Source organism: Camelina sativa, chromosome 11, assembly GCF_000633955.1.
Source record: "Camelina sativa cultivar DH55 chromosome 11, Cs, whole genome shotgun sequence".
NCBI classification, from domain to species: Eukaryota; Viridiplantae; Streptophyta; class Magnoliopsida; order Brassicales; family Brassicaceae; genus Camelina; species Camelina sativa.
Genome location: NC_025695.1, coordinates 15,100,390 through 15,109,632, shown reverse-complemented (window position 1 = coordinate 15,109,632; position 9,243 = coordinate 15,100,390). Strand labels below are relative to the sequence as shown.

The following is a 9,243-nucleotide window of genomic DNA, read 5'->3' as shown; positions in this document are numbered from 1 at the left end:
CAGTTTTGATGATTGCATTGGAATGGTATATGAGGATTACAGACCGGATAACAAGGTATTTGATGTTGTGTTGAGTTACAAGATCTCGACGAGGTTATTGCAGGATTTACCCGCTGATACACCACCAGTTATTATTGATAATTCTCGTCAGTTGCACACTTTTCTGGGACAATTGAAAAGGGATACAGGTCGTCTTTGTGTTGAAGTGAAGAAGAAAATACAGACTGATTCGAATCACAAAGGTAAGAAACGAGGAAGAGATGAAAACGATTTGGTTGGAGAAGAGTATCTTGATTTAACCAGCAAAGCAAAACATGAAGAGATCGATGAAGATGATAGTAGATTTGATTATTGTGATGATTCTGATGATACGAGCTGATTATTGTGAAGATGATAGTAGCAAAACATAGAACTCTTTTTAGTTGCCAAATTCTTTTATATTCTCTTGTTCTTTTTAAATCATAAGACATGTATTATATTGATATATAACTCTTTTTTTTAAAAAAAAACAACCATTACAATGTAGTACGTTCATATATGATTACAAGTGTACCACAAGTAATCCTAAAAACATTAGATAATAATTCTGAAAATTATTTAATCATTATGCATTTAAATTTAAAATTATAATCATTATGTATATTCGTGATATATTATGAACTTGCATAATGTAGTGAGTTCATATTATATTTACGTTTGTCCACTAATCGTAAAAGCATTAGATAATAATTCATGTAAAAAAGACGAGAACGTAGTAATTCACATGCAAAAGAAGAATAGTCTACAATGATAACGTTATTAAAAAAATGTAAGACAATGAAACAAAATAGTCTACAAGGACTCATCCATGAGGGAAGGGATTTTAATATCTTTAGCTCGAGAATATGAATCAGACATGTTCGGTGGTATGGCTAGTTCTCCAACTTCGTCATATAACTCCGCTGCAAGCTTAATCCGAAGAGCCAACATGTTCTCATCGCAAAGCCCATCAAATGCTTTCCCAAGAGCTAAACATTCAATATACTTTAGAGCGTACATACCACAATCACCTGGATTTTCATTCCGAGAGACATTCTTCTTCACCCTTCTCAATTCCAACATATGTTTACTCTTCTTACGGATCGTCTCAGGAATCATGTCACATAACATCGCTGGGATTATTTGCCTTAAAGACAAACATTCAAGAGCCATTTGATCGTCACTCACCATGCTTGGGATGCTATCATAGATGTAAATCTTATTACCCTGCAAGTCAATATCCAAAGCCACCCAATGGTTTTCATTGACAAAGAGACAAGCATATAAGTTATCCACATCAATCCACCATTTCTTGTGCATAGCTGACTCCTCCGGAAATTCACCATAAGCGTGTTTCACATAGGAATCCCTAAACACGAAATTCTTAGGCCCCATATCAAACTGTCTATAGTCATTTCACAATGTTGTGATCAGATCTTGATCTAAGAAGGCAATGCGTTGTTTAGGATAAAGACAAGGCTCACGCATATATCTTCTCCGGAACATAGCCATTGCACAACCCATGTGCTACATTCAAAAAAACATAACTAGAATAAGGAAAATAACAGTAGTCATTAAATCAGTTGTACAAAAATAAGCAAAAATTTACTTACATGATCTGTCAACCATCCATAGTCATTGCTTGGCCAATGTTTCCTTGGAGTCATAATTTTCCAATAGAATCTCACAGCTGCATTGCTGGTGCTAAGTGGTTCTTCCCTGTTATTGGTTAAAATGAGTTAGTACAAATATAGATAATGATGTAACTTTATTAAACTATTAAGAGTTGTTGAAGTATACTTATCAAGGCTGAGGAAATCCATAAGTCTCTGATGTTTCTCATCATCTGCAGGCTTAAGATGATCGCTGAGCTGAGCTTCACCCTCTGTAATGATCCGCTTGACTGTCGAGTTACCAAGGTAAGGATATTTCTGCGATTCCGCCAATTGTGGGACGCGTCTTGGCTGCTTCGAAGGTCCAGGTCCATCCAACTTCGTTAAAGCATCTCCAATGCTTTTTAGTGTCACCTCGAGTTTCTTACTAGCTAACTGATCCTCCTGGTTGGACCATGTCTCTTCAGAACTGGAAGCTATTTTCAACTGAGCCTTCTGAACTTGGGTAGTAATATCTTCAACATCGTCAGAATGATGACCATTTTTCTTCTTTTTCTTGGAAGTGTTCTTCTTCTCAACCTTAACAGATTCCTTCTTCTCAAAGAGAGGAAGATTCTCTGATATCTCATCTTCTTCCTTCCTCTTATTGTTGACAGTGTATACCTTCCTCACAACCCTTTGAGTGAGAAATTCATCATGTGATGTCTGCTTCATCTCAACAATCCATGACTGCAACCAAACAGAACATTCCACAAAAAGGTAAGAAAACTATAACGTGATAAGTTTTTTAAAAAAAAATAGATCATGAGAAGTGAAAATAACATGAGAACGTGATAAGTTTTAAACAAAAAACAGAACATGATAAGTTTAAAAAAAAAACGGAACATGAGAAGTTAAAAAAAAAACGGAACATGAGAAGTTTAAAAAAAAAAAAGTAACGTGTTAAGTGAAAAAAAAACAGAGCATGATAAGTTTTAGAAAAAATCAAAACGTGATAAGTGAAAAAAAAAATCTGAACATGATAAGAGAAAATGTAACTTACAGGTGCTTTACTTGTTCCCTCATCATCTTCAATGGTGTGCGAAGTGGCATATTTTGGTCCATCAGCGTCTTTTGGCTCTTTTCTTTCTTTCTCCACTGCTTTAATCCTCTCACTCATCTTCTCTTCTAACACAGTCATTTTTTTTTCAACAAATGTTTCAAATTTGCTCTCCAAAGCATCTAATCGACTGTTGAGTGTTTTGTCCAAGTCAGAAATAGTCTCATTCATTTTCTCAATCGCCCTCCAAATATCCAAAGAAATTGACTTGTCATCCTTACCATCCTGCAATAACATGTTCCTTAATATCATAATAGAAAAGACAAAAAAATGGTAATCATGTTCGGTGAAGGATAACGAAACCTTACCTCCATGTTGGTTACATTTTCTCCTTGTTCACATTTTAGGATCTCTTTTTCTTAGGATTGCACCCTCTGTTGTCATTCACCTTATCAGCTTCAACACTTCTTTTCTTCTTTTATGAACTTATACCAACTGTTTTGACACAACTCCAAGCATCTAGAGACAAACGGTTATGAATAAGATCTTTAATTAGCTCGTCTAGGTGTGGATCCGTATGCTCATCTGCGTCAGACCATAGAGGATACATGTTTTCCTCTGAAACATGAATCATTTGCCTAACACGAACCTACAAGTCATGAATAAAGTGATTAACATTGGTAATAACTTTAAATTCACACAAATTATTTGTTGATGTCAAAAGTATTTTTAAAAAAAAAGATAGTAACAAACTAGCACCACTACTAACCTGTCCATGAAACTCCTTCTCGTTTTGGATGAAGTTTGTGAAGTTGATACGTTTTCGAGATGATCGCCAATCAAGAAGTGGAACACCAGTGGNTGCTTCGAAGGTCCAGGTCCATCCAACTTCGTTAAAGCATCTCCAATGCTTTTTAGTGTCACCTCGAGTTTCTTACTAGCTAACTGATCCTCCTGGTTGGACCATGTCTCTTCAGAACTGGAAGCTATTTTCAACTGAGCCTTCTGAACTTGGGTAGTAATATCTTCAACATCGTCAGAATGATGAACATTTTTCTTCTTTTTCTTGGAAGTGTTCTTCTTCTCAACCTTAACAGATTCCTTCTTCTCAAAGAGAGGAAGATTCTCTGATATCTCATCTTCTTCCTTCCTCTTATTGTTGACAGTGTATACCTTCCTCACAACCCTTTGAGTGAGAAATTCATCATGTGATGTCTGCTTCATCTCAACAATCCATGACTGCAACCAAACAGAACATTCCACAAAAAGGTAAGAAAACTATAACGTGATAAGTTTTTTAAAAAAAAATAGATCATGAGAAGTGAAAATAACATGAGAACGTGATAAGTTTTAAACAAAAAACAGAACATGATAAGTTTAAAAAAAAAACGGAACATGAGAAGTTAAAAAAAAAACGGAACATGAGAAGTTTAAAAAAAAAAAAGTAACGTGTTAAGTGAAAAAAAAACAGAGCATGATAAGTTTTAGAAAAAATCAAAACGTGATAAGTGAAAAAAAAAATCTGAACATGATAAGAGAAAATGTAACTTACAGGTGCTTTACTTGTTCCCTCATCATCTTCAATGGTGTGCGAAGTGGCATATTTTGGTCCATCAGCGTCTTTTGGCTCTTTTCTTTCTTTCTCCACTGCTTTAATCCTCTCACTCATCTTCTCTTCTAACACAGTCATTTTTTTTTCAACAAATGTTTCAAATTTGCTCTCCAAAGCATCTAATCGACTGTTGAGTGTTTTGTCCAAGTCAGAAATAGTCTCATTCATTTTCTCAATCGCCCTCCAAATATCCAAAGAAATTGACTTGTCATCCTTACCATCCTGCAATAACATGTTCCTTAATATCATAATAGAAAAGACAAAAAAATGGTAATCATGTTCGGTGAAGGATAACGAAACCTTACCTCCATGTTGGTTACATTTTCTCCTTGTTCACATTTTAGGATCTCTTTTTCTTAGGATTGCACCCTCTGTTGTCATTCACCTTATCAGCTTCAACACTTCTTTTCTTCTTTTATGAACTTATACCAACTGTTTTGACACAACTCCAAGCATCTAGAGACAAACGGTTATGAATAAGATCTTTAATTAGCTCGTCTAGGTGTGGATCCGTATGCTCATCTGCGTCAGACCATAGAGGATACATGTTTTCCTCTGAAACATGAATCATTTGCCTAACACGAACCTACAAGTCATGAATAAAGTGATTAACATTGGTAATAACTTTAAATTCACACAAATTATTTGTTGATGTCAAAAGTATTTTTAAAAAAAAAGATAGTAACAAACTAGCACCACTACTAACCTGTCCATGAAACTCCTTCTCGTTTTGGATGAAGTTTGTGAAGTTGATACGTTTTCGAGATGATCGCCAATCAAGAAGTGGAACACCAGTGGTTTTTGTCCTTCTAAACCCATAACTTTCTCCTATTTCAGTAACACTCATACAGCCAAATTAACATAGCATGAACACACCCGTGTATGGTGTATGAATCTCTGTCATAGTCAACCATCTTAACAGAATTCACTAGACTACTAAAAGCAACCCGACCCCATGGATGTTTTTCAAAAGAAACTGGATCTAAAACTCTCTTAGTGGTCGCCAACAGGATTCTAGATGTATGATGAATTCCATGTACGCATATTGACAACAGACATAACCTACCAACCATCATCCTCTTATCAAGATGCCATGATTTGCTAGAATCAATCACCTTTACCAACTCACTCCACATAGGACCATCAAGGGTTGTTGGTATTTTCATTTCTTTCCAGAAATCATGGTGATCAACATCAAAGTTGTCTAAAGGGTCAAACGCATCACAATTTAAGCTTGTTATCTCCGCAAACTCATTTAAAGAAAATCTAATAGGCCTATCATCGATCAAAGACCAAATCTCATGAATGTTGTTGATTCTCAGCTGATGTGTGAGTAGAAAATGAACTCTCTGCGCAGCCCATGTGTATTCCAATTCAGCAAACTTTATAAACACTCCAAGAGATGATTTCTTCAGATTATCCCACACGTCCACACCTAATCCTTCTCTCAAAATTCCAATTTTTGACACAAAACAATGTGGTTCATACTCCTATGTTGGAGAGGCGATTTCCCTTCTTCATAAAGTAGAGGAGGATATTTGATGCTATTGCTTGATGATGTCATTCCTAAACATACAAAAAAAAGAATCAAATGATAGGATAAGGTAGCAAACAATATGATAAATACTAAATTTGACCTCATTGATGAAACAAATCTCTCATTTAGGAAACACAAAATTGTTAGATACTTCTAATCCAAAAACAAAAAACAACTGTTAAGATAAAGCTAAATCATTCACAAGTTGGCAGTTTTAAAAAGACACACACACACAATACTTATAAGTGTGTCGTAAGGGCTGCCATGAAAGAAGTCTAGAGAGTTAAGATAAAGGCTTCAAAGAGAAACAAATAAGCATTCGAGAGTACTATTGAACAAATCGACACACACAAAAAAATATAAATTTGAGACCATGATCTTAACTCAAGATTGAACAAATCTACAAACAAAAAATATATCAATTCGAGACCAAATAATGCAATACTTCAAGACCCAAATCAAATCGAGACAAAATCTTATCATATAGACAAAAAGCCTTACCGGATTTATGAAGAACCACCGACCAAAGCTATTGGTTCCACCAAATCGAGACAAAATCGAGCTTGAAGTTCCACAAAAACTATTGAACAGCAAGACCCAAAACAAAAACAGGGTTAATCTACAATTGCAAACAATTCAGTAATCGTTTCTAATAAGGGAAAATAACAACACTCATCGCCGGACAAAATCGACCACCCCCGAATCCACTATAGTTCTTATTTCGCCGGCGGAAAATGAGAGCCAACTACGACCGTCTGTATGTGGCTGTAACAAAAGGGGACCAGTGAATGCTCTTCTAATTCGCCGACGCAAAAACCCAACAGATCGAGTTTCTTTTGGTTTCCCGTAAAACCTCTCCGTCGCCAGCGGTTGTGTCTATGTCTCGTGTTAGAGAAATAAAACCAAACGCATATCGGGTTTGTTTTGTTTGATAAACTCGATTTTTTCTCTTTTAATTTATATTTTTTTTTACATTTTATTTAAAACACCAAATTGGACTTTTGGTAATTTAAACAAAAAATTGTGTTAATTTAGTTTTTCCTAAAGAGAGAATGTCAATCGAGCAATATTTTTTCAAATGTGTCATTCTGGTCCATTTTCACTAAATAAAAAGCATATGATAAAGAATTTATTAATTTAGGAAAAGATTTCTACAGTGTGAAGATAAATTACTAAATAATTACGAAAGCAATCAAAGAGAAAAATGTCAACATTTGACATGATCTTCGTACATACATTCCAAAATTATAACATCCCTCAAGAGTAGAAACGATCAGTTTATTATTAATGTTTCTGAATACTAAATTCCACCGTATTAGCTACTACTACATTGCTACATATATAAGGGCATCGCCAGTTTTTGAACCGGCGAGTTTATTCAAAGCAATAACCGGAACGTTAAGAAGAAGCAAATCAAACGTGCGATTAACCATATCGAGCAATCAAGTAAAACAAACTCTTTAGAGTCTAGCGGTACGAAGTTGCTGCTTGAGCACAGGTCGAAGGTATTCATGGTACCCGTCAGGAACCACCGAGTCGTTCAATGGATCCTTCCACGCTTCCTCAAACAGTTTCGGGTACACATTACCGTCGTAACGGCCCAGCACCGAGTTCAAGTAATGGTCAGTGTAATTGAACGCGTCCACAAGGGCAACCGCATTAGGACGAACCTATAGGAAAGAACACAAAATGTTAGAACTCAGCTTTTTTAAGGAATCAAATGTAGTGAGTAAGAGATGTAGAACCTGAGTGTATAAGGAGCGGAGCTTGTCGTTGGCTAGCGAGGCTTGTTTGGGAGTGATGGTGTTTGTGGAGAGGAAATCTCCGAGGTGTTTGTGAAGGAGATAGAGAGCGTAAATGTAACACAGATTATTCAGCTGTTTCTTCACTCCTTTGCCTCCTATGTCTTGCTCTAGTTTAGCTATGAACCTAACCGAGACAAAATTGGCAAAATTCAGGAGCTGACACAGAGAGAATCGCTAACTTATTTGATACGTGTAAACGTTTTTTGAAGAAGCTTACTTGGAAACAACAATCAATTGGCAATGCGCAATTGCAGCCTCAACCAGATCAGCCAAGAGCTCTTGGAATCCTATAGACAGAAGAAATGTTTGAGAGTTTGGTCTTTTGCCTTAGGATTCTGGATTCATGGAGTTAGATGAGTACCTTGTTCCTGATTCTCAAACTTGCTCAGATTTTTGGCACAAGTAACAGCCATTCTCAAAGCCCTAGCTTCAAAAGCTTCCAGTACCGCATCAGGGTTTAACCAATCCTCAGCTACATGCCCAATAAATAAAACCAACTATATCATTAACTCGGGAATCATATCGAGGAAAGATCATTTGTTTGTTTTTGTACCAGGACGAAGGATAGAACATATAAACTAAAAAACTCACCCTTTTGAACACCAGAACGACATTGCAAAAGATGTACTGCCCGTCCCATATAAGCAGTTGTGCCAACAGGAACCTTTCCAGATCCCAGCTGGGAGACGGTCTTCATAAGGAATCGAGCAACCTATAAACACAATTTCGAACAATAGCATAAATAACCACAAATGTCAAGGAGGCTTAGAGTTTTTCTTACTGTTGGAAATATTGGGGAAACAACAATGAACAAAAAAAACTTCAAAAGCTGTTAAGTGTGTTTTGCACATCAAGTATCAACCAAGAAAACAATCACAAATTACAGGTGACAAAAGCCAGAAATAGGTGAAATTGACAAAAACCTGCAAATATTTATATCTAAAAAGGTACAAAACTCACAATACGAAAGCATGTTAAATCAAGAACTCACAGCCGAAAGACCAGAGAGACATAAAATGAGAGCCACGTGCTAAGAAATCTATATGTGCTGACAGAGACAGTATTATTCTAGTCAATGAGAATAGCTCCCAGTTGATAATAAGTACCTGTAATTGCAGCACAACATTGTCTCCTTCGTATGTGCAGGCAGGAACATACACCGCAAACAACTCAGGGAGTCCACTGCACCACAAGTAGCCATGTCCACCACATAACTTACGACATTCTTCAATGCCATCCTGCACCCAATATAACGCTTAGGCTGAATTTTTCAATTCTAAATATAAACCTCCAAGATAATGTCAAGGAGGGAACAAAATTTCCAACATGTGAGCGGTTGTACCCTCAGAGCAACTAAACCTATCAGTCTAGTCTAATGAGCAAAAAGGATCAGCTCCGGAACATACCGCAGTGGCTGTGGTGGTGAGAGATTTCAATCCTGCAGTGCATGCATGAGCCTCTGGCAGAGTTGCGAAATCACTTGCAGCCAGTCTTTCAGTTACATCCGTGTACAGCCATTTTAGCCACTCTCCAACAAATCGAAATGCATATGCAGATGCTAGCAGAGGAAATAGCCTGTTCTGCTGAGTTTTATAATCAATCACCTGTGACAACAACAT

The 9,243-nt window shown here is 36.5% G+C and overlaps 4 protein-coding genes and 1 pseudogene across 4 annotated transcripts in view; all 5 read right to left on the bottom strand.

Annotated features, from left to right (window-relative positions):
- On the bottom strand, positions 832–1,539 carry LOC104727989. Its single transcript, XM_010447036.2, has one exon. It carries the CDS (start codon positions 1,411–1,413, stop codon positions 832–834), a length of 582 nt encoding a protein of 193 aa, XP_010445338.1. The 5' UTR covers positions 1,414–1,539.
- Positions 1,435–3,313, bottom strand: LOC104727988. Its single transcript, XM_010447035.2, has 5 exons — positions 3,039–3,313; positions 2,674–2,955; positions 1,819–2,360; positions 1,632–1,737; positions 1,435–1,545 (listed from the first exon to the last, which is right to left on the bottom strand). Exons 1-5 carry the CDS (start codon positions 3,042–3,044, stop codon positions 1,435–1,437), a joined length of 1,047 nt encoding a protein of 348 aa, XP_010445337.1. The 5' UTR covers positions 3,045–3,313.
- LOC104727987 lies at positions 3,301–4,862 on the bottom strand. Its single transcript, XM_010447034.2, has 4 exons — positions 4,588–4,862; positions 4,223–4,504; positions 3,440–3,909; positions 3,301–3,319 (listed from the first exon to the last, which is right to left on the bottom strand). The coding sequence occupies exons 1-4, from the start codon at positions 4,591–4,593 to the stop codon at positions 3,301–3,303; spliced, it is 777 nt and encodes a 258-aa protein (XP_010445336.1). The 5' UTR covers positions 4,594–4,862.
- LOC104727986 lies at positions 4,698–5,924 on the bottom strand (annotated as a pseudogene).
- Positions 7,016–9,243, bottom strand: part of LOC104723425 (peroxisomal acyl-coenzyme A oxidase 1) — a 4,251-nt gene continuing 2,023 nt past the window's right edge. Inside the window, exons 8-14 of the mRNA XM_010441802.2 lie at positions 9,031–9,228; positions 8,731–8,862; positions 8,216–8,336; positions 7,986–8,096; positions 7,842–7,911; positions 7,565–7,748; positions 7,016–7,489 (exon numbers count right to left, since the gene is read on the bottom strand). Of these exons, the coding sequence (XP_010440104.1) occupies positions 7,280–7,489; positions 7,565–7,748; positions 7,842–7,911; positions 7,986–8,096; positions 8,216–8,336; positions 8,731–8,862; positions 9,031–9,228 (1,026 nt within the window). The 3' untranslated portion in view covers positions 7,016–7,279. The remainder of the gene's footprint in view (positions 7,490–7,564; positions 7,749–7,841; positions 7,912–7,985; positions 8,097–8,215; positions 8,337–8,730; positions 8,863–9,030; positions 9,229–9,243) is intronic.